Here is a 26,074-nt window from a genome sequence, read left to right as displayed (position 1 = left end):
AATCTTTTTCCTCATTTTTATTATTAGAAAGGAAATATAGTAATTATACAAAATCAAGCTTTTTTCCCTTACTAGCCACCAACGTTCTCTTTGGATTGTCTATTTGTCTAAGATTTTAGTATATGAGGCAACTTTCCTCCGAACGCTGTGGATGGTGGAAGTCAAGGGGTCGCACTGCCTTGGAAAGGGGCCACAGATACGAGATCCTAAGACTGACTACCACTGTTTAAAACTATTTACGACCGTTTCAAAACTTCAATTTATGGTATTTATCCATTAAAACATTTTCAATGAGTTCGGTCTCCAACAATCTAGCCTATTACATGAATCTAGTAGATCACTTGTTTTGTGACAAAAATCGAAGTTGCATCCAATTGGATTCTCATATTTGATTTCGTGACACAACACATTAAAGGGTCACAATACAACTTTCAAAAAATCTCCATGAATAAATTACATTTGATAAGCTTTAAATATGTTGCACTTTAGTTAGGGCTAGAACGGCACGCACACACACACAATTATAAGATGCAAAGACAAATTAAAAAAGACACAAGATTTATATGAGTCATGCGATTAGGATAATAAGTCCACAAGCAAACTACGAAGGGGTCAATTAGAGAAATTTCATGAGTCAACAACAATTAACTACTGCGTTGACAAAATTTACAACGCCAAATGTATTTACAGTGTCGTAAAATTAGGCAACAACCCACACACAAACAAAAGTGATTCGATAATCATGACAAATTGAAAATTTGGCACTTGATCATCTGAATATATCTCCATACCACCAGCTTGGAACTCCCGTTTAAAGCAGCAACACTTCAATAAAAAAAAGTACAGAAAAATAAAAAAACTAAAACAGCAGCCAGCATTGGGGGGGGATTCTGCATGTGCAAAAATGTGAAAAAAAAAATCACATATGCAAAAATGATTAGAAGCAATATAACAAGATTTTACAGCAACTCACAACAAAAAGAATGCAGAATGAGGTTGGAAAATGCAAAAAGAATACTAAACAACAATTGTTCAACCGCATTTTTGACTTTTATAAATTTATAATAGAGAACTACAAATTTGGTCCCTGTGGTTTTCCGTTTTTTCTGGTTTTGGTTCCTGTGGTTCCAAAATTGCAAATTTTGTCCTTTTCAGTAGGTTTCATTATGGTTTTGGTCCCTGGTTTTAACACCCATTTAAACTGTCTGTTAAATATTATGAAATGACGATTTTACCCTCTTTTTATATATAAAATAATTTATTTTATTTATCTATTAAAAATAAATGAAACCTGCTGAAAAGGACGAAATTTGCAATTTTGGAACTACAAAGACCAAAACCACAAAAAACATCAAACCACAGGGATTGAATTTGCAGTTTTCTCTTTATAACATAATAGCTTGATACACTGCCTAAATGGGAGAAAAAAAAAACATCTTCGCAAAATAAAAAGGACTACATAAGGCAAAGGACTAAATTTGGATGAGAAATATGTGTAATTAGAATTTCATCCATAAGGACATGTTTGAAATGCAGTAAATAAACCGTTTGATAAACATTCTGCATGTTAATTCTAATTTCTAAATGACAAAATATATATATATATATATATATATATATATATATATATATATATATAACTACAAAATACTTTAAAAGATAGTTAATATTATAATCTATACATAATGATAAATATACTTGATATAGAAATTTAGAAAATATGAAATACTTGTGATTAAAAAATATTTGATACAGAAAGATTAGTATTAAGTAAAGATTTGGTAAAAATAATAAATATGACTCAGCAAAATCAAGGTTTTGAAAAATAAAATGATATAAGAATCGTTGATGCTAACCTTAAAAGCTTTTCTGTGACACCATTCTGTCATAAGAATCTTGGTTTCCTATCAGCCGGCTTCAAGATTTGAAAAGAACACATCAAACTTTCATCAACACTCATCATCGCACCCGCATTATCAAATTCACCACAATAATTTGGAGCAGAAAAAATCGTCACAAGCTGCCTATCCGCAAAAAACTCATACCCATCTTCCACAACCTACCCAAAAACCAATAATTATTATTTACAATTACAAAATCAATCAAAACTCATAAACAAATCAACAAACATTCAAATCACCTGATGTGCACGACAAACAAGATCCATATCATGTTGCATCAAAAACTCAGCCACTTTATCAGATCCAAAAGTATAAGAAACCCCTCTATCACTCATCCCCCACCCTTTCACATCCCTACTAGGATCCGACCAAAGCAAATCACAAAGCAAACCCGAATCCGGGACGTCAGTCGGGCGGGTCAGATTCCTTATTTGATCCAAATTTGTTAGATCCGGAGACAACCCGCCATGCATACATAGGATCTTGTCATCAATCAAGGCGGCTGCTGGGAGACAATTGAAACAATCGGTAAAAGTTTTCCAAAGTCTAACATTGAAACGGCGTTTGCATTCATCATAGAATCCGTATATTCTGTTGATAGAAGCACATTCGTGGTTTCCTCTTAAAAGGAAGAAGTTTTCAGGGTATTTGATTTTGTATGCGAGTAGAAGGCAGATTGTTTCTAGACTTTGTTTGCCACGATCCACATAGTCCCCTAGGAATAAGTAATTTGACTCTGGTGGGAATCCCCCGTATTCAAATAACCTCAAAAGATCACCATATTGCCCATGAATGTCACCTATCAATCCATAAACACAATAATGTAAATGTTATTGATTATCAGTTGTTATAGTATATGATTGCACAAGTACATTATGTCATATGTATTTGGTACAAAAGTTCATAAATATGCATCTGTCAAATCAATCAAACATGGTTGATCCTTTCATTAACCTGGATACACTCCTAAAAGAAAACAAAAAACACCTATTCATCCTATATTACGCATGAACAATGAGAAGATCCTTCCAAACAGAAGTCAAAACAACAAACAGATGAAAGACGTAATGAAATGAAAATTGCAAAAAGAACCACATGATGTGTACAGATATGTAAACAAAGAAGGATTTATTTTATTTACCACATAGCTTAATCGGAGCCTCGAGCTCTAAAAGGTTAGGCTGTTGAAGAAATATTTCTCGAGAAGCGGTGCAAAGTTGACGGATCTCCGATTCCGACAGCTGAACCTGGCGAACCGTTCTCGCCTGCCGGAACTCCAATAGCCGATTGATTATATCATCAAGTAAAGCAGGCTCTATCCCCTGACCATTTTGAGCCATTATCTCTTTCTTATTCTCACAAAAGAATCCCCAAATACCAGGGTTTTCAAAAACGAGTAAATGAACCGAGAAAACAAAAACTTATTAGGTAATCGTTGATGGTGTTTGTTATAGAAAACATCAAGAAAACGATAGAAACAATGTTCCCAGACGATTTATATAGGGTTGTGAGCGCATGGACAAGCGGCGATAGATCAATAAATAACAAACGAAATGATAAAATTGTTTTTGACAGAAAGAGATAAAATGGTGAGGAGGGGAATATAGAGACAGCGACTGCAACCCCGATGGGGGCGGAGATGCCGAATCCCACCTTCTAAAATCAAATTTCTTTGAGCCGAGGACGATGAATCCGTGGCGGTCGTGTTGTTTCAGTGTTCTGCCATGAATATTCCCCCAATTAAACTTTACCTTTCGATTTAACTAATTAGAAATGGCTCAATTTTGGAATGAAATCTAGGGTTTTGATTATGGCAAATTTTAAATTCATATTTTAATGATTTTTTAGTGTTGACTTCAAAACTAAATCTTTTAAAATAAAAATTAATCAAAATATTTTTATACTTTCACAAATACTACTGTAGCATAATTTCCTTGTCATTTGCTAAAAATAATAATAATAATAATAATAGGATTTAGCCCATCGGTATTTGGCCCAAGGCCTTTGTAATTTTATTGTTTGTATTTCTCTATGTATTTATTTGGCATACCTAATGAAGATTCATTATGAAAAAATATCTTCAGAAGTATACAATAATCTAATAGATTGACAATTTGTTTCAAGTCAAAAACATGTTCTACTTTCCATCGTAAAAACAATTTTTTGAAAGAAATTCAATTGATTGTTATGTTTTATTTTATATATTTAGTTTATAATAAAGATTTAATAACTTATATGTCAATGTTTTCATTTATTTTGAATGACGTGTTCAGCATTTGGTATTTTTGCATAGTATTAACTATAAAGGTATGAGAGAATTCATAAATAAAATCATAAATAGATAACACATTCTTTGTTCTAGAAAAAAATTGGAATATAATGATTTAATAAACAATATGATTGTGGCTTCCGGTTTGTCACAAGATAATGATTGGATGTTGCTAAGAAAAACCATAATTATGAGACATATGTATGTCCTTGTATGTGTGGACCTCATGCATACACCTACATATATGTCCCCTTATTAGGGTTCATTATTTAAGATTCATTTTGAATTATATTATGTTTGTCACTTTTAAACCGTATGATCCAATTGATCTAATATATCTTGATAGGAATCTAGCAAATCATTTGATCTATAAAACTAAAGATTGGTTTGATGACTAAATTACATAAATAATCTATGTGTTTAGCAAAAAGTTGTATTTTCAGTCCAAGTTTTTTATTTCTAAATTTGCATCCTTTATGTTGGATTTGTTGCACAAATGGTTCAATTGGTTTGGACCCACCATCCAACCCCCACCCCCCTCGCATTTTCCTTCCTCCTTAAAGTAAAACACATCCACATTGTCATCTTTGTCGATCATCAAAAAACAGTATGAGAGAGTACCCTACACCTTTGTGCATGGGTTGAGGTTCATTGCAATCTAACAATCATTTTGTGAAAAAACGTAGAAACAGATATCCAACATCATCATCAATTATATCATGTGAGGACAAATAGACAGATGATTTTCACTTGCTTACAAAAGAAAACCTCACTACATCAACCTAATCTACTCTCAATACAATCACTCAAGCCTATTATATGATGAAGGTCAAGAACACAGAAGAAATACACAAACTCTAATCTCTATACATCGAAGAAGAACGATAGGGTTTTTTAGAGTGTTCTAAAACGTTTGTGAGTGTGTAATGTTCCAAATGAGTTGCAACAACACATTATATATTCTGGGTAAATGGATCATTCAACCTGCGTATTGACCCGAACAAGAAGAATGGATATGTGAATCGCAACCTAAACCAATACTTTTAACACATTTAGATGCTCAGTTTGTCTAATTACTTTATACATTTATACATGTTGATATAAGACGAGAACCTAGCTTGAAGCATCTTATATTTATTAACTTGAGTTATTATAATCTATCTAGTTCTCTTAATTTATACCTATGTAGTTTCACCCATCTTCACTATTTGAACATTTCTCATAATATCCTTCCTTACTGAAAGAATACCAAAAAGCCACGGTAACCTGACCTCTTTAAGATAGTTAACTCTTTACAAACAAACCAAGACATAAATAAGATTCGACTGGATTTGTTATTAATCAAGCATGGACTTGCATTTCATTGAACACCTTGTAGATGTACTGAAAACAAAAACAGAACAATACACGATAGTTTAGACACACATTGAAGTCTTATCATGGAATCATAGATTTTTCTAAACAAATATTTTGATAGATTTGATGGCATGCTTCTACGCTTCCTCCATAAGCATCATAATTGTTAGAACTATGTTTTCTATGGTTGCCTTGACCTAATCCTTCTTAGCATCCTTCCACATCCTAAACCTCCCGGTAATCTTCCCACTGTTGTGGTTAACACATTGTTATGTAACATTTTAATCTTCTTCCTCGATGTTCCTCTATATGCTTATTTATGAGACCATGCCGTCTTCTACCTCGACCTTCACTTCTTCTCTATTAATCCCAAGAAGATCATCCTCAAACACTTAAGCTTGATAACAAGTTAACAATAAACACAATACTTTGATTGATAATACAGCTAAACATAAAATAGTTTAAAAAAACAACATTTTCTTCCAATAAACAATTATGATATTACAAACAAAATATAAATATATAGAATAGTAAAACTTTAAGGGACTAAATCACTCATAAATGTATAATGATTAGGCTCTCTACCTAGATATTAATCCATTTTGATTGGGATAGCTCATAGTTTGTCACTCTATAATGGCTACTCACTGATGGTTGATCCACTAATAATAACTTAAGACTATTAGGTAGTCTTGAAAAAGCTTGTACATTATTTGTCTATATAGTACTCTCAAAGTCTTTGCAAGAGTATACGAATCACTCACAAATACTCTCAAACACTTAAACAATAATCATCTTATTAAGTTAATATGATGATCTTAAGATACGACGAAGATGTAAAATCTTAATTTGAATATAAATGTTAGAGATAAACGTAGGAACTTTTGTCATGATCCAAACTGCCAAAACGACTGACTGGATAAATAGAAACAACACAAGAAAACTAATATGCATCAACATGGAAAAGCATGGACGGTTTATCGGACTTGATTTTTCAAAAAAATATGCTCTCAACAACTATAGGAAGTGGTTAAATCCGATGTGATTATTTTTCCAACTTTTAAAGTCTTAAAATATATTCAAATTGATACCTTAAATACTAATACTCAGTTTTTATAACTTTATACTCTAGTGTATTTATAATACATTCTATAAAAAATCTATTGTAAAACTCATAACAAAGTATGAAAATGGAAATTTTTATTTTAAAAGTACAAATATTTTCATTACAATTCTATAAAAAGCTCTCATTTTTATAAAATATACTCCAATATGACATGAAATTTTTATACAAATGGTAATGATTTTGTACATATCAACCTTTTACTTTCAATTTTTAATAAAAAAGAAAGTTTTACATACACGTAGCGGGTAAACGAGCAACAAGCTGTGTCGCAATCCCTTTTTGGATGACACAACTACTTTTTTTAAAAACAACATCTATAGATATTGGAGTCGTAACATTACTATGAATGACCCGTTGGACTCTATTGAGTAGCTCCACAGCTTCTAGCGCAAAGAAACCAAAAGTATCAAATGCAAAGGGTATAAATGTGTGTTGATTTTCCATGCACGTTTTCTCATGTTTTGCCACTTTGCTAGATGTAGCTTTTTAAAGCAACTTGCCCCACAGTGAAAACCCCACTCCCAAGCTCATAAAAGGGCAAACCCCAGTTAAGATCCACGCATGCATTATTTCAATCAAAGTCTTAGCATTATTATTATTTGATATTATTATGATGAATAATCTAGATTCGACCTGAAAATAATTATTCATTTATTATCATCAAGGCACACATTTTACTGACATGACATGATTCTCAATGCGATCTTTCATTGCGACAAATTCTCGATTTGATATCAGAATGTAGAACTATTTGATAATGTATACTTCTTGCTTCGTATCATATGTGTGACATGCTTTATGCTCGAATTACATGAACAACTATTCGATCAAGTTTTGTAACAGTCGTAATGCACGGGCATTATGTTTGATTAATAGGTGGCACAATACTTGGTTAGGTTGCTACTTCAAATTGGAACGTCACGAGCGTATCTTCCATCTAATGTAGATTTGGTGCGCTAATTTGTGGGTACAGCTTTATAATAATCATTAAAATAAGCTTTTTAAAAAATAAAATGATTACTAATATAACAAGATCTTGGTTTGATAAACAAGTTGAGTGTAAATCACATGTACAAACCGGGACAATGAGCACAAATATTTTAGGTGCGTAATTGCATGTCAATAATCTCACAATAACATTTCTTCAAAAACATTTTTCTATAAAGACCTCATCAAAGATTAAAAAAAAAATGCAATACAAATCACATATGTGCTTTGCTACCAAATCTTTACTTCACCAAACATGGCGCTCAAGAAGAGCAACAACCTCTCTTTGTGTTCCCCAACGCATCACCGACATCAATGGTGGTTCCATTTCCCGGTAAGCCCATCGCCGCTTCTTTCGCCGCCAACGCTTTCTTACTAACAATCCGATATACATCCGTCAAAAGCGTATGAAAAGCTTTCTCAATATTATACGATTCAAGTGCCGATGTTTCCAGAAACGAAAGCCCTTCTTTTTCAGCAAGACATTGACCATCTTCCTCAGCCACCGATCGCAGATGGTTCAGATCCGACTTGTTTCCGGCCAACATCAGAACAATATTACCGTCGGCGTGTTCCCTGAGCTCACGCAACCACCTTTGGAGGTTGCCGAAGGTTGGTCTTTTTGTTATGTCGTACACCAGAAGAGCTCCGACGGCGCCTCGGTAGTAGGCACTCGTGATTGCCCTGTACCTCTCTTGCCCCGCCGTGTCCCAAATTTGAGCCTTTATCGTCTTTCCGTCGACCTGTGTTCATATCTCATATCATTGGTGAATCTCCACAAACTTCCAATTCATTAAAAATCATTTGATTATAACGCCATTATGACCAAAAATCAACTCATTTGACATCAATTTTGGGATGAAAGAAAAGAAAGAAAGAAAGAACACAAACCTCTATAGTTCTCGTAGCAAACTCAACTCCAATGGTGGATTTGGACTCCAAACAGAACTCATTCCTCGTAAACCTCGATAATATGTTGGATTTCCCAACACCTGAATCACCTATCAACACGATCTTGAATAAGTAATCGTATTCATGGTCTACCCTACTCGCCATTCTCTTCGCTCGTTACCTTGTAGACCTACACCAACATCAAAATGACAGTATCGAGATCTAGTTAGATCGCAGATAAACCCTATTCACAAGTTTAATTTCGAACAAAACCCACAAATTACTTTCAAAGAAAACCCCACAGTGATCGAAAATTAGTAATCAAAATCACATTAAGCAATAATTACATAAACAGGGTGTGTAATGTGTTAGAAATCATACCGTGAACGTGAAAGCAGCAATTGGAAGAAGTTGAAATAGGGAGAATTTTGGGGGAAATGGGGTTGAAGAGAACGGAAGAAACAATGGAGAGGGGGGCCTGAAACGACAATGGGAATATCTACGAGTCATGCGTGGGAGAATACGTGTGATGTGTTGTTAGACAAAGACTGTATCTTGGCACCGTCCTAATAGTATATAAAAATGTGGAAACAAATTATTTTCATCAATTCCAAAATTAAAAATGATTTGTTACGAGAAATAACAATATTTTAAGGGAAACTTAATTTGATAATGATAATGACTTTTTAAGACGTGGTTGGTTTGCGTATTTTAGTGCAGACCAAAACGACTGAGTATTAGATGTAATATGTTTTGTTGTCAGGCCAAAAGGAAATGAATCCTTCTTGATTTATTTGTAAATATAAAGAGATATGAAAGAACTTTAAATTCTTTTATCCTGTATAATTAGAAATACACGATTGCCCTTAAATAGTTAAATCATAAAAGTTCATTATTATTATTTATTATTTTAAGTATCATTGTTTAGCATGTTTATGTCATTTAGTTGCATTACATTTAGTTGTTAGGTTCATGCGTTTTGATATTTTTAAGGGGTTTTTGGAGTGTTTTTTGAACTCTAAAACTGTTTTTAGACAAAAATGATTATTGGCTTCTAGTGGTGGTAAAATAAGTTTTTTTAAAAGTGTTCGGATTAGTTTTTATGGTGAAAAAGTCAGTAAGTCAATAAGTTAAAAAGTATTTGGCTTAAAAACTCATTTCTGAAGTTATTTTGGTTAAAAAACCATAAATAGTTTTAAAAAGCTAAGTTTTATATGCTTTTCAAAAACAACTTTTTGAAGCTAATAGAAAAGTTATTTTTAAAAGTGTTTTTGAGTTTGTCAAACCTTTTTTTTGACTTAATGGCTTTTCAAAAAGCCAACTGTTTTGAAAAGCAATCTCAAACACCCCCTAAGACATTTTATGAGGACTGATGGAACTTTGTTATTTGTATTTTTTGGATTTTTTAAAATAACTTCACAGGGGGTCACCTATCCCTGAATTGTTCTCGCTCGAGCACGTTTAACTGCAAAGTTTTTATGAGATCTACTGCCCTCACGACTTTAAACGCGTTGTATCAATGAAGGTATACACACACCTTATAAGGAAATACTTAGTTCTCCTTCCAACCCGATGTGGGATCAGGTGCAACCTACCTTCACCTCCATTATTGGGTTCGACGTCCCTGTCGAACACATCGAATCCTACCCTACCTCTGATACCAATTGTAACACCCCCATATGACACGTATCACAATATTGTCTGCTTTAGGCTCCTGACACAAAAACTTCCCATGGGGTCACCCATCCCTAAATTGCTCTCTCACGGGCACGCTTAACTGCAGAGTTCTTATGGGACCTGTTGCCCTCACGGTTTTAAAACGCTTTGTGTCAAGGAAGGTATCCACACCCCTTATAAGGAAATGTTTAGTTCTCCTTCCAAGCTGATGTGGGATCAAGTGCAACCTACATTCATCCCCCATTTAGTAATATCCATAAAAATCATAATAAATTTAAACTTTTTAAATACAACCCCAAAACCATAAAGTGTTTACAAAATAGTTTTCAAAACATTTCTGTCATCAGAGTTTCCCAAAATCATAGATCATAAACAGAGGATATGTACGGTCACGCCTTCGCCTTCCCACGGTCATCTGAAGTACCTGAAACATAACCCAAAACTGTAAGCCAACGCTCAGTGAGTTCTCCTAAAGTACCGACACATAACCAAATAACGCTCAGTGAGTTCCAAGGAAACCACTGCCTCATCATCCAATACACACTTTCACAACTGCGAAACATGGAAAGTGTTGCAAATCTGACTGAGCTCCTCAGTTAGATCCAACCTGTAAGCTACCTTGCCAACCCTGGCAATCACCCGAAAAGGTCCAATATACCAGGGACCCAATTTCCCCCTCTTCCTGAAGCGTATCACACCCTTCCAGGGTGAGACCTTCAGAAGCACCATATCGCCGACCTAAAATTCCAACTCTGATCGACGTCGGTCAGCATAACTCTTGTGCCGACTCTGAGTTGTCTGCAATCTCTGCCTGATCTGTTGGATAAGCTCTGTGGTCTGAAGGACTACTTCGGTCCTTCCCATAACCCTGTGACCAAACCTCTCCCCAACAAACCGGGAAGCGACACCTCCGACCATACAAGAGCTCAAATGGCGTAGCACCAATGTTAGAGTGATAACTATTGTTGTATGAGAACTCCGCAAGAGGTAGGTAGGAATCTCAACTCCCAACAAAATGAATAAAACAGGTGTGCAACATATCCTCAAGGGTCTGTATCTTCCACTCACTTTGGTCGTCGGTCTGCGGATGATATGCAGTGCTGAAGTGTAGCCTCATGCCCAGTTCCTCGTGGAACTTCTTCCATAATCGAGAAGAGAGCCGCACATCTTGGTCGGAAACAATGGAAATCGGACCCCATGGCGAGCAACAATCTCAATGACATAAATATCGGCTAACTTTTCGGCCGAAGATGTAACATCCGGATTTTCAGGTATGTTATTTTTAATTATTTATTTTTGAGGATCATTGATCTACTCGACGAGTTGGTGCTATAACTCGTCGAGTAGAAGCAGGGTGGCCACATGAGTTTAATGAACTACTCGACGAGTCCAAGAGTAGACTCGCCGAGTAGGCGATGTAAGTGGAAACCCTAGATCCCCGAGTTTGGGACCTATTTAAAGGCACTTATAGCCTCATTTGCGGCCACACCTCACTGAGAAGAAACCCTAATCGCCACTTGAGCTTGTGAGAGAGTCTTGAGCCTTACTTGAGATTTGTGAGTGCATTTTGGTGAAGGAAAGGAAGATTCCAAGCTAGAATTGAGAAGAGGCTGATAGATCTACTGCTTATTCGTCCAAGAGCTTCTATTAGATGTATCAAGTTCGAACCTTTCCCTTTTATTTGAGTAGATCTCTCATCTTGAATATTAGGGCTTCTTTTCCTTTCATCTTGGGACTTTGAGGATTTGGGGTTCATGAGGAGGCTTGAACTCCAGATCTGGACCTTAGGAGGTCTCTAGCACCCAAAGGGTCCTGCTTTATTCAGCCTTGATGGTATTTATGAGTGAAAACCCCATTTAAATCATGTTCTTGGCATTTCATGCCCAAAATGACATGCATGGACACCAAGTTCAGACCTTTACGTAATTATTGGGTGTTAGAAGGCCAGATCTATAAGTTAGAGAAACAGATCTGACCTCAGAAGGTCAAATGAGTATTGCCATGGAAGAAACTCGTCGAGTCCATGAGCGGACTCGACGAGTCGGATCGTGTTGCACCACGATTCGTGATCAGTGGTAGCCCGTTCAGAGAAAGGTTAACTCGACGAGTCGAGTAAGGCCTTAGGAGGATTCAGAGGACATGCATGGACTCGCCGAGTCACCCGAGTGCACTCGACGAGTCTGGTCAAAGTTGGACCGTTGACTGAGGTTGACTTTTAGGGTTTGGTCAACATTTGGACATTGGACCATTGGAGGGGTAAAATGGTCTTTTTCCCTTCTGGGAAATTTTAGGAAGGGATTAGTCTAGCCTATGAGAATCGTGTTAATAAGAGATAAATTACTTTATGTGATTAAGCGGAGGCTAGATCGGGGATATCGAGCATGGGAGTTTACTAGACATCATACGAGGTGAGTTTTCTCACTATACCTTACCTATAGTGGTAATTATGTGTGACCGGAAGGTCTTATGTGCTATGACGAGTATCTGATATATGTTTCTATGTTTCTATGTATGTGTTATGTATGTATTGAGTAAGAATGGTATGGACCGGAAGGTCAATATGGTATGGACCCGAAGGTCGAAAGAGTAGGACCGGAAGGTCTACTCAGATTGTGGGACCGAAAGGCCCCTGAGACACATTGACCGGAAGGTCTCGTAGAGCTACAACCTCGAGTGGCTTATGTGCTGTATGTAGTGTTTTGGGGAACTCACTAAGCATTTATGCTTACCGTGTTATGTGATATGTGTTTCAGGTACTAGCAAGGATCGCGGGAAGGCGCCGGCGTGATCTGTACACACTGATAGAGGATTATGTATTTGAGATTCTGGGATATGTTTTATTATGATGACATTTGATACATGAGATTTTGAGAATATTATATGAGTTTTATTATGTGGAAAAATGAAAAATTGTTTTAAAATTTACGTCGTTACAGAAGAGCTCTCCCGGATGGCCAAAAAGTGGGCATTCTTGGACAATCGATCCACGATGACCCATATAGCATCAAAACCCTTTTGCCGTCTTCGGCAACTTTGTGATAAAGTCCATGGTGATCTGTTCCCACTTCCACATGGGAACCTCGAGAGGCTGCAGCTTGTCATGCGGCCTATGATGCTCAACCTTGACCATCCTACAGGTCAAACATCTCTCGACATAGAAAAACGAGACTTATGAGCCTCCTCTAACACAATCTGTCTGAACCCACCAGAAACTGGGACCCAGACCCGACCACATTGGGTCAATAACCCTCGACAATCCGTGACAAATCTGTTAATCTCACCTCTAGGGCTACCTGCCTTACTTAAGCTTCCGTATTCACATGTAAATACCCCCCTTAGGGGCTCTCTATTTTCGTCCCTCCACTCCCTCATAAAAGAGCCGAAATTTTGCTCTCCTCTCCCTCCTCTTAAAGTCTTCTAGTTGCTATGGTTTTAGGTACAAGCCATTAGAGGCATCCAAGATTTTGGTGCTTGCTTTACAAGGAATTCAAATGAGATTTTGGTTGATTAATTGCTACATTAATCAAAAGATATGTCACCCTAAACCTTCTTGTAATTTCGATTATACTAGGGTTTCTTGATATTCATAGTTAGTTGCAATCAACAGAGGAAACACATATCCTTTCTAGGTTGCATGCAAACTTAAAAGTTTAATAGTTTTTCCGTCACATGAAATTTTTATAACCTAAAAAAACCATCAAATACGTGGTCGCACATGGACGATGGTCTAGTTGCCGAAGACAAATTAATAGAAAAGATGTGGTCGCACAAATATATATGGGGATAGTGAAGACAATTTAATGGAGGGAGTGTGTAACGACAACCAAGGGTGGAGTCCAACTAGGTGTTCTCGAAGGTGACGTTGAAGGTGCCACACACAATGAGGTATCTCCATTTTTAGGGATTCCTTTCATGATTATACTACATACGAGGAATGCATTTTGGTGAAGATCTGATAAGCAATGAAGAATGACGTTGAAGCTACCAACGTTGAAACTATCAGTGTTGGACTCTCTTGGTGGGAACGATGTTGATGGAGGAGGGTTTTCAGGAATGCGACCATGAGGAAAGGGAAAATCTTTGATTTTGTACATTTTAATAGCAAGTTATGGTTTAAGTCTTTAATTTGGTCAAAGGGAAAACATTTCATATTTAGAAAAGACAAAACTTCATGAATGATCATGTGATTTGTAAAATACATTTTTTTCCTCAAGCCTTGCATTTGTTGTGACTTAACGAACCAAAGGTGATAGAGTGAGCCAAAAGGACCGTCTATGAAATCTTTTTAAACCACATTGACCTTCTTTAAAGACAAACAAAATTAAGGACTAAAACCCACATTTTGAAAAACCACAAGGGCCATTTATGAAGTTTTGTGAAACATTTATGATTTCCTCATCCAGGAGGTTTTGTCGATTGCAAAAGCATCGGAAAGTTGTGGGAGAAAGATAGAAAAGATGAAGAAAGAAGACACCGTAAAGCTCATCAGTGCAGAGGGTTTCGAATTCGTCATCGATAAGAATGCCGCCATGGTTTCTCAAACCATCCGTAACATGCTCACTTCTCCAGGTTCGTTATATCCTTTTACTAACCCTAACCCTAACCCTAACCCCATCATTTTCAGTTTCTAAAATCAGCGATCTTAATTAAAAGTCTCCAGTCTTAAATTGGAATTGGTGTCTGTCTTGATTTCAATCTGAGATTTATTGTCTGTTGATATCTTGTTCAGGCGATTTTGCGGAAACCGAGCATCAAGAAGTGACTTTTCCGGAAATAAGCACCACCATTCTGGAGAAAATTTGCCAGTACTTTTACTGGTCTCTTCAATATGCTAGGTTCGCTTCGTATCTATCATGTGCCATTTTTGTTTTCTGGAAAATATGTAAATCATAAAGGGTACAGAATTCAGAATTGGGATTCTGATTTAACAATTAAGACCCATTATACGAAGCGCACAGATTATATGAGCGTCCAATAGATTGAAAATAATGAAGAAAAGGGCATTATCAATATCAACAAACAAGATCAAACCGGAGTATCATATATCACTTCATCCAAGTTAAAATTCATTTGTTCCTATACTTCGAGGGATAAATTTACTGTATATTTGGTAAACATTGGTGGATGTGATCATCATCAGAGAGAACACTTGTAGGGTACACCCATGATATATAGTATATGTGATAATGTACTGTCATACTTGCCATTTGATTTATCTAGTAGGTGTGAGTGTGACAATTGACATTTCTACCCTTTTGTAACATGGCAGTGGGAAGGAGACTGAATTCCACATTGAACCTGAATTGACACTGGAATTGATGATGGCTGCTAATTATCTGCACACTTGACAAATCTCCTGATTGGAAGCATCTTGTTCTTGACCATGGGTACCCTTCCCTTCCTCTACTAAAACTTCGTTTATTTTTCCTATTAAAGCATTATATATTTAAATTATAATGCTGTAATAGTAAGGTATTTGATTCTGACATGCCAATGTATTTGTGAATCATGTTGTACTTTTTTTTGGTTATTGTTGTTAGATCAAGAATGCTTGAGGATGGTTTGTGAAAATCAGCACGTGTGTTGTTGGAAGGAGTTATGACCAAAGTGGCAGATGTTTTTTTATTGTAGTTGTAAGACATGTGTTAGGAATTGCATATTCATAAAAACATAGGAACAATATGTTTGTTTGAATCTTGGTTATATGTGTAATTGTTATTGTGCTTGTAAATACTAAATAATGAATTGTTGAATAACATAGAAGTAGTACTAGTACTAGTACATTATGTTTATGGTAGGTGTGGGCCCAATGCAAGGCCCGGTTGAAGGCCCGTCGTTCTTTCTAGCTGTTTTTCGTCTTTTAGTGCTTTAATAAGTTTTTGGCATTATTTTTAACAATTTTACCTTTTTTAGATGTGTATAAATTTATTCATTATATTTTGAAAAAACCAGTTAAAAAGCCAGACTTAGGAACCATTACATGAATATGAGATATTCACAAAAATGACCATTTGGATTGAAAGATTTATTCAAAAGGAAAGTATTTTTATTTTTATTTTATTTATTTGTTTCTTTTTTGTGCTTTGAAAAAATTAGGGGTGTGCATGAGTCGGTTTGGGTCGGTTTTGGAGCCAAACCCAACCCAACCCATAAATGGTCGGTTTCTGGTTTTCAGAACCCAATAGGATCAGTTTCTGGTCGGTTCGGTTTCTCGGGTTCTGAGGTCGGTTTGGACGGTTTTTCGGTTTCTTGGGTTCAACTCATACATTCACGGGTTCTGGGTTTAAACCCATGGGTTTTGGATTTTAACCCATTTTTCATAATTGAAGCAACAAGTTAAATACTTCAAAACACACCAAATTTAAGTTAAATACTTTAAAAAACATGAGTCTTCAACAAATAGTTTATTACAAGTCACAACCAAAGCCCGAAATAGTCTATTACAACCAAAAAACAATCAAGTATGAGTCGGTTTCTCGGGTTGAATGGGTCGGTTTCTTGGGGCGGTTTGTCGGTTTTAAGTATGGGTCGGTTTCTGGGTAAAAACCGAAACCGAACCCGATTTTTCGGTTTTTAAAAAATTCAAACCCTAACCGTCGGTTTTGCTTCGGTTTCGGTTTCGTCGGTTTTAGTCGGTTTCTCGGTTTCTTGGTTTGGGTTTCTCACCCCTAGAAAAAATGGTCTTTTGGCCAGAATGAGTCATTGTGGACAAAATTTATGTCACATTAAAAATACTTTTTCTGACAAAAATAAAACATTTCGGATAGAAAAAGGTATTCCGGAATATGAAAACAGCTAACATCTAATAAACAATTTTTGAATTTCAAGAAGTTGTTCGAAATGGTCATTTTACAAATAAACAGAGAGGTTTTAGAAAACCATTTCCTGTAAATGAGGGGGGAAAATACATGTTTTACATTTTGATCAACCAAATGTCTTATATCTAACTTATAAGTCATTTAAGTAAAATACATAAAATGAATACAAACAAAAAAAAATTCCATTCTATATTTGTAGAATCATGCACGGTTAACGTCCGAACCAGCTAAGGAATATTTTGGTTGGGTGCAGGACCGATTAAGGACCTAGTTAAGAGTAGACCCAACAATAAAGAGACATGCTATTCTTGAATCTTGACCCTTGGGCATTGTCTCAAATTTTAAAGTCGCCAATTAAATTTGTCTGTTCTATTTTGAGTATTTGGAATTTGAAGCATGCAGTTTTAGGAAATAAATTGTGATAATATATACTTAAATACAAATAAATTGTGATAATATATACTTAAATACAATAAGGAGTACATTTATTTGATATGTTTTGTCACAAAAGGTTTATTTGTTTAGGCATAAGTGTACTCTCTCATAGCTTTTTTTGTTTCTTTTCTTTTAGTGTGGTCTCTCTCTCTCTCTCTCTCTCTTTCTCTCTCTCTCTCTCTCTCTATATATATATATATATATATATATATATATTCTACCATTATTCATTTTTTATATACATATACGACTTAAGACGACATCTTGTTAAAACATGACATCAAATACAAGATTTAGAGTCATGATGCGTTATGACAAGCTTTTTAAAACCTTGTTTATACCATAAAAGAATACAATGCTTTTTTAATTTTATTTTTATATAGTTATATTCATAAATGAATAAACATTATTTGAGTATTATGAATACAATTATAATCATAAATAAATAAAACAAGGTTTGGAAATAAAATAATCCATCACAGTTGTAATCATAAAAGATTAAAACACTTTAGTTATATCAATAAAACAGTGAACATTGTAATGAATACAACACGTCAATTGTATTTATAGATGATTAAAAACACTTCAAAGAAAAAAAAAATAGGGATCCCGATACACTTATAACCTATGGATCCGAAAAATAAGACCCATTTATCCAAATTGAATTCCAAACATCTCATTCCACTGTTAAAAGTTTCGACGCTTAGGAAAGTTGCATATACCGTGATAGTCTAGGGCTGTAAACAAACTGAACGTTCAGCGAACTGTTCGTGAACCGTTCGGAGGGAAGTTCGTTTACGTTCGTTTATCTAATAAACGAACGAACATGAACACAAATTATCGTTCATTTAGTTAAACGAACGAACATGAACAATGGTCTCGTTCGTTCAATTATGTTCGTGAACGTTCGTTTATGTTCTTTCATATAAGTTCATTTTATGTTCACATATGCTTAATTGTGTTTGATTACATTAGTGTATTATATGTTCATTTATGTTCATATATCTTCAATTTTGTTTGTTTGTTTGTTTTTTTTTTTTTGTTTTTTTTATATAATCTTTTTTCATTTATGTCCGTTTGTTTATGTTCGTTTAGCATGTTCACAAACATAAACGAACGAACATGAACAATGTAATTTGTTAAACGAACGAACATGAACAAGAAAACTCATTCGTTTATCCGTTCGTGTTCGTTTATTTGTTCGGCTAACTTAAACGAACGAACATGAACAAGCCCCGTTCGTGTTCGTTTGGTTCGTTTACAACCCTTGATACCATCATTAGAGACAAGCGGATTAGGCATAAATGCCAACTTTATCGCAAGTGACAACTATAGTCGATGCATATCAACTTTGGCCTACCACTTGTTGGGTATGGTACAATCCCACTGCCTTTTATCCCCATAACGACAAAAAAGTATCATCATGAGGTTGTTACAAACTTACTCAACCCTTGCTACATTTTAACATGAGCATTGGAGTGTATATTTGGTCCCTACATGGGAAATACGACTAAACCTTTATATCTGATATGTTTATATTGAATATTTTATTATTACATTCTTGTTTATATTCAATATTAAATATTATTAGAGAAGTCTTATTATTAAGTTAGGATATTCTATGTTAGATAGGGCTTTGAATGCAACATCAATATAATGAGAAGACATTGGGTTGATTTACAAATATTATCATTGTATTAGAGACCATTGATATTATTCCCACTAATATCATTCCAAAAATCTTTATACCTCATTTATTGCCCTCAACAAACTCTGTATGATTACCATGGAATATGAATCTAGAGCATTTGGGTGGGTCGATCCAACCTATGAAGATGGAAGGGGGATCTCGACTTGAGTTTTGAACTATACCATACCATGGTTGGTGGTCATCCATAAAGTTAGTACCATCGTTGGTTGGGCATAAGTGTAAAATGCCATTTTTTTCTTTTGCATTTTTCAATCGTAGATAGCTAATACTTATGAGTATCGGAAGAAGAAATACAATATAAAAATAAAGAAGAGTTCTATTTATAAATACATTGATTCAAACTTTCAAAAGCCATAATCACAAAATATTGGACAACCATGTCCTCACATACAGACCATGTGTTGATTGTTAACAGACCATTTTTGCAAGAAAGAACCCATCTTTAGGTTTTCTGGTGGAAAAAAATAAAACCTGGACTCAAATTGTTCGATTTGACAAACGAAAAGGACCATTATGTAATTTAGGTGTTGTCTGTTTTTCTGAAGCCAAAATGTCCGCAGTCTGCGGACCACATCTGCAAGCCTCTGCAATAGAAGAGGTGAATCAAACGTCTGCAGTCTGCAATAAGAAGTCTGTTTGTTTTTTAACGTCTGCAGACTGATGAAATAAACTGAATTTCAAATAAATTAATTTTACAAACTTAAAATGGTTTTTACACACCAAAATTCTAATAATAATAGTCTTACAACATTGAAATAAAATTCTAACAATTCAATTTAAAATAATTCATTCCATATTTTGCATCAACTGCTCAACAATTTCATCCCATAACTTAGTCATATATTCACGGTCTATTGTCGTACCATGTGTTGGAATCTCGTCTTCATCATCATCAACGGACACATTGTTATTTCAAACCGAGACAGTGGGTTCATCGTATCGTGCGGAATACTCGTCACTCGGTCTTTCTTTCCTTATAAAGTTATGAAGCGCGAAATATGCCATGACAATGTTTCTTTGTGTAACAAACGAGAATGGTGTCATCCTCTTTAATATAGGGAATCATGCTTTCAAAACACCAAAAGCACGCTCAATAACGTTTCAAAGTTTTGCATGTCCATGGTTAAATTTTTTCTTTATTGGTTAATGCACGTCTTTGACGAAAATCCCCAAGTCAATACCTCACATTACGATACGGTGCCATAATCCTCGAGTGTGTGCATACGCAACATCACAAAGATAATATTTATCTGTAAAAACGTAAAACACTAATCAATTTTCTAACTAAGATATAAATATTTAAAAAGCCAAAAACTTACTTGGCGGTGGAAACGGGAATGATGCATGTGGATCGGTTAATGCTTCTGATAATATTCTAGAATCATGCGCTACCCCTTCACAACCGGTCACAACAAACGTAAAAATCATGTTGAAGTCACAAATTTCTAATACGTTTTTGGTAACAATCGCCATTTCCCCTACCTTTATATAAATCTTGTTTCTTTGTAGGGACAACAACATGTATCAAAGTGTCATCAAGTGCACCAACCGCTCTTTTGAAAATCCGTCGTAGCCTCCTATAATGTCCTGGAATGTTTGGATTCGGATTAAAAGAAGTTGGAACTATAATGTCTTTTGCGAAAATCATCATTTTGTCCAACACTTCATAAAAAAAATTATGAATGTTTGCTTTGAGTGTTGAAATCTCCGCTTGATAATCACGTAACGTTGACTATGACCGATCATCATCAAAAGCGTAACCATCTTTTCCTCAACTGATACATGTTTTCTATCCCTTAACGAGTAATTTACTCTAAAATGAGTACATAGTCAGACAAAAGATTCAAGAGACATGCGTAGTACTTTAACACATTGTAAAGGATTACGTTGCATTAACTCTAACATGTATTCGTGTCCCGTCATTTCCGAATCATTGTCACGTACTCGTTTCACACCCCTCTTCCAAAAATAACGTATGTACAAGTACATAAGAATTACGAGAAGTATCTTTTGATCGTGGTCCATTATGCACCTATTAATCAACAAAAGTAGAACTTTAAAATGTAACGTCCTACAAAACATGGATAAAATTTTCATTTTTAATTTAATTGAAAACCATCAAGTGTTCAGAACAAACCCAAACAAAGTATGTCAAATTAGAGAAATCATCAGGGTACAAATCTAAATCCTAGAGAAAATGTGGAACATGGGTGGATGCGTTACGATCATGTCGGGCCCTTCCCATTTGTACCAGAAGTACCTGGAATCGCAAACATAACTGTAAGCACAAAGTTTAGTGAGCTTCCCCAAAATACCACATACATCATATACATAATATAATAGCACGTGCCTATGTCAGGTCCGTATCAACCCCGGGTCCGTATCAACCCCAAATAACAACAATTAGTTGTGTTGGGTCCGTATCAACCCCCAGGTCCGTACCAACCCCCGGGTCCGTATCAACCTTGAGTCCATAATGACTCCTAGCCCAAATTATCTACATACATAAATCATGCAATCACATCAGTCAAAGTCATATAATAGCATACATTCTACTTATATAATACAGTGGGCCGACCTTGGTGCCTTCGATCCACTAAGGTGGTAAGATGACTCACCTCCCATATAAACAAAAAGTAGCTGACGGGACTCTGTTCCGAAAATCAGCTCAACCAAACACATATTCAATGACAATTGACCAAACTCAACTATAATTCAAAATACCTAAAATACCCCTAAGTAAAACTTAGTCAAATCAAACTCAAAAGTCATATTTAACGGTCAAGGTTGACCCTCCACGTCGTGGCCTTTAAACGACAAAACATACGTGTTTCCCCCAGTTGCCACGTCGTGGCAGTCTAGGCCACGCCGTGGGGACTGGATCCAAAACATCCGAATGAGTTAAGTCGAATCCTCAAATTCCAAAGGTTCCAAAGTCCATATCTGATCATTTCTAATGTCCAAATGGGTAAAGTTTCCATCTTTATCCCTTAAAATCCACCAAGAGGTCTGGATCTCAAGTCTTAGATCCAAAAAGGCTAAAAATGGCAAGGACTTAATCAAGAAACACTTAATCCATTAAGTCTCAAGCTCATTTTCTCTAGAAGAGCTTATAACACCAAAACCATCCTAAAGATTGATGCTTTTTAGACTCGCATGTCCAATGCAAGTCTTGGACTCAACTTAGGTCAAAATGGGATTTTATGACCAAAATCTTATGCATGACACAAACCAACCACCAAACTTCAGATCCAAACCATGAATTACTCCAAATGATCCAGAGACTCATAAAGTTGCAACCTTTATGAAATCTCTCCATCCCATCTAACAAGATCAAGAAGAAAATGGGACAAAATACAAGATCTAGCACTTTATAATTAAAAAACTTGGAACTTGGGGACTTGCAAGAGTCCAGAAGATGCACAATAAGATGGTGAGAAAAGTTGCTTGTTGAATCCAAGTCTAAAAGTCACCTATTTCTTCTTTTAATCCCAAAAATCAACACAAAAAGCTTAGAGAGCAACAATGGAGGTTAGGGTTTTCTTGGAGGCTGAGAGAGTGTGATGGAGGCGGAGGGTGAGCAACGTTAGCCATCACATTCCCTTAAATAGGGCGTAAACCCCAGATATTAGGGTTTCTCATTAAACAACTGCTACACCGTGACGGTTAGTTAAAATCCACGACACATCGACCATCACCACGTCATGGGATGCCTTCACCACGACGTGGTACCGCCCAAAATCCAAAATATATTAATTTAAATACCTCTAAGAATCCGGATGTTACATAAAACATAGCATTAACCAAATTCTCGTAGCAAAGAACAACATTTAATCATATTTCAAGTAGCAAAAAAATATATATATTAACCATATTTCAAATTTCAAGTAGCAAAAAACAACACTTAACCGTATTTCATATAGCAAAAAAACATTACATTAACCATATTTCAAATTTCAAGTAGCAAAAAAACAACACTTAACCATATTCTAAGTAGCAAACAAACATTACATTAACCATATTTCAAATTTCAAATAACAAAAAAACATTACATTAACCAAATAGTTCCAACAAAAGCAAAAAAAAAAAAACCTAACAAATAGTTCCAACACAAGCAAAAAAACCTTCAACAATGGTTTGAAAGCAAGAAAAATCATCGGACAATCTTTATGTACTTTAAAACTTCTAAACTTGTACCCATCATCTTGATCCATCATCGTAATATCTCGGGATGTCACAACTGACATTTTGCTAGGAAATTCTACTCTCAGGTAATCATTCACCTACTGTAATAACTTGTACTCTGAGAGAATATCATACTCTATGCTCATTCAAATACATCTCACGTGTTCAACTAAGGGCTGAAAACCCTAAAAATCCCAGTTTAAGTTCACTATGGACTAGGATTCTTTTATTGGGCCTAATGGACCAATAAACCTTCAACTTGAACTACTTTGGGCCTAGAAACCCTAATTGGGTTCTAATTGGACCCACACTCATAAAACTTAACATTTTGGGCCATAATGAGCTTAAAATGGATTAGTTTACCCTAATCGGCCTTATTGGACCATAACAACTCCAATTAACCCTAATGTACCTAAAACCCATCCCTTTATCTTATGTTGGGCCGTAAGTACTTCCAAGGGCCCAATGGGACGAAAATTTATAATTAGACTTCATAAAAATCGAGCAAGGCCAATGTTGGGCTCAAAACCATTTCATTTTCATTTCTCTTAGCCCATTCTCGGCCCAACATCAATTAACAAAAAAAAAAACTAATGGGAGAAAATGGGGTGACACCTCATAAATAATTGTTGGATATCCATGCAAGAGTGCATGTATCCATGCACCTCTCACATCACACCCCTTAAAGAGTCAACTTATCTCCCTCTCATCTCTCACTCTAATTCTCGACCACACTCTCATTTCTCCAACCTCTCTCTTTTCAAACTCAACAATACTTCTCTAGATCATCTAACATTCCTCCATCCACTTTCCTCAAGAAAACCGTGAGTATAAGGAAGATCTTCAAGAGAATCACTTCAAGCTTCATTTTGTGGTAAGATCTTGAAAATCCAAGTGTCATACTTCATCTTTAAACTCATTCACTCCTCTTACACCCATGTGTTCATGAATCATACTCTTAGAGCACCTTAGAGCTCGAAAATCATCTCAATAACACATCTAGGGCCGATATCTCTTCACTTCTTCATCAACAACCGAAACATCAAAGCAAAGGTGAGTTCATACCCCCTATTTTCGATTTTTACTTGGTTTTGGGGGAGAATACAAGTTGCTTTATGTAGATCTATGTGTATATGCATGAATATGTGTGTTTTCCATGATTTATTTGTTGATTATGTGCTATATACTTCATGAATCTAAAAATATGTTAAGAATATTAAGTTTATCACTTGGATCTACATGAAAACCTTGAGAAAAGTATGTTTTATCACATATAATACATTTAAACTAGTAGATCTAGGATTTATACACTTAAAATAGCAAAAATGAGTGTTGTGTTCAAAGATCTATAAACTAAACTCAAAATTCAGCCCTTGACAGAAAAGTTTTGGTCCAATCTCGAACTGTTTTGACCACCTTAATGATAATATTTTTCAAAACTGTTTTACATGCAAAACGTTCAAGTTTATACCTTTAAAATGACTACTCTCACGTTTTCATACGATTTTTCTACAGTTTTTGGCGAATTTTACAAAACTGCCTATCAGATTTGAAACAATTTCGGACCAGCCTGTGAAGGTGAGTAATTTCACACTTGTTAGAGGCCATTAAAAACTATGAGAAAAATTATGAACAAAGTAGACAAAATTTCCAAACTTTCAGAATTTACGGATCTAAATTTCAACTTACGATGATTTTTCTACAAATTTTCCAACAACTAGGTCAGAAAAGCCAAAAACCAGAAAAAGTGTGTGTTTTCACAAAAATCAAGCCAAAAATGATATTTTTGACAAAAATGGGTTTAAAATGTTATTTTTACCACAAACTAGTCATAAACACAAGTTTTGAACAAAATGGGGACTAAAGTGTTATTTTTATAAAAATTGGGCCTTAATTGTAATTTTTTGGCTTATTGGGCCAAGAACGTCATTTTTACAAAAAGTGGGCCTTTTATGCTATTTTAGTGAATACTTGAACCAAAACCAACAATAAACAAACAAACAGATTAATTTTGATCATTTCTAGGTTATTGGGCCTTAGTGGCCCATTTATATGTTTGATAGGTTTTGTATACTATTTGCGTGCTATTTGGGCCTATAAATACCTTACATGTGAAATGGGCCTTAGTTGTCCTTTTACATATATTTTGGGCCCATGTTATATAATCTCATTCATATTAGGTTTTGAAATGACTCACATGTTTAGCGATGCCCTAGTGGCTCACTTACATGGTTCGTTGGGCCTGAAATGAGTTTTATACGTTTATCTTCGCGTAAATTCGATTAAGGATCTAGTGAGTTTTTGTCGGTTGACACCTATTAAGTGTTCGATCGTAGCCTGTAGTTATAATCAGAGTCTTTTGGAAGGAGAACGGGGTTTTGTGTATAGATCTATACGGGGATGACACCCCACACCTGAGCTGTTCGCTACAGTTAGACTACATCGGTCTAGGGTGACTATAACCTTATTCTATTTTTCAGTCGGCGTTCACAAACGCCAAGACAGGTGAAATTGTCATTATTTAGTATGGTTATGACGGCTCACTTAGAAGAATTAACGTTATGAAGTTTGCGGAAGACTATTTTCTTTATGTTGAATTACTAGGAAACTTACTCACACTGGTACCCCATCTCGGTGTTGGTACGACAACATTATCTATTTTCTTTTATGATTGGATTACTCGGTAACTTACTCACACTGGTACCCCACCTCGGTGTT

The 26,074-nt window shown here is 35.4% G+C and overlaps 3 protein-coding genes across 4 annotated transcripts; 1 reads left to right on the top strand and 2 right to left on the bottom strand.

Annotated features, from left to right (window-relative positions):
* Positions 1-585: 585 nt before the first annotated feature.
* LOC145112904 (serine/threonine-protein phosphatase PP1 isozyme 2) lies at positions 586-3,673 on the bottom strand. Of its 2 annotated transcripts, none has more exons than XM_079049021.1 (4): positions 3,043-3,673; positions 2,141-2,700; positions 1,857-2,059; positions 586-825 (listed from the first exon to the last, which is right to left on the bottom strand). In XM_079049021.1, the coding sequence occupies exons 1-3, from the start codon at positions 3,239-3,241 to the stop codon at positions 1,886-1,888; spliced, it is 933 nt and encodes a 310-aa protein (XP_078905147.1). In that variant the 5' UTR covers positions 3,242-3,673; the 3' UTR covers positions 586-825; positions 1,857-1,885. The 2 variants fall into 2 exon arrangements, with proteins under 2 accessions (XP_078905147.1, XP_078905146.1); XM_079049020.1 differs by having other exon boundaries at positions 586-890; positions 3,043-3,672.
* Positions 3,674-7,650: 3,977 nt separating this feature from the next.
* RABA2D (RAB GTPase homolog A2D) lies at positions 7,651-9,082 on the bottom strand. Its single transcript, XM_079049014.1, has 3 exons — positions 8,912-9,082; positions 8,531-8,720; positions 7,651-8,382 (listed from the first exon to the last, which is right to left on the bottom strand). Exons 2-3 carry the CDS (start codon positions 8,693-8,695, stop codon positions 7,903-7,905), a joined length of 645 nt encoding a protein of 214 aa, XP_078905140.1. The 5' UTR covers positions 8,696-8,720; positions 8,912-9,082; the 3' UTR covers positions 7,651-7,902.
* A 5,527-nt stretch (positions 9,083-14,609) lies between these two features.
* On the top strand, positions 14,610-15,999 carry LOC145112897 (BTB/POZ domain-containing protein). The gene is made up of 4 exons (XM_079049013.1): positions 14,610-14,776; positions 14,937-15,042; positions 15,477-15,594; positions 15,748-15,999. Exons 1-3 carry the CDS (start codon positions 14,665-14,667, stop codon positions 15,553-15,555), a joined length of 297 nt encoding a protein of 98 aa, XP_078905139.1. The 5' UTR covers positions 14,610-14,664; the 3' UTR covers positions 15,556-15,594; positions 15,748-15,999.
* Positions 16,000-26,074: the final 10,075 nt, after the last annotated feature.

This window comes from Lactuca virosa, chromosome 5 (genome assembly GCF_052849685.1).
Source record: "Lactuca virosa cultivar CGN04683 chromosome 5, Lactuca_virosa_CGN04683_v6, whole genome shotgun sequence".
Lineage (NCBI taxonomy): Eukaryota > Viridiplantae > Streptophyta > Magnoliopsida > Asterales > Asteraceae > Lactuca > Lactuca virosa.
The sequence above is the reverse complement of the archived record's forward strand: the minus strand, read 5'-3'. Positions and strand labels throughout refer to the sequence as shown.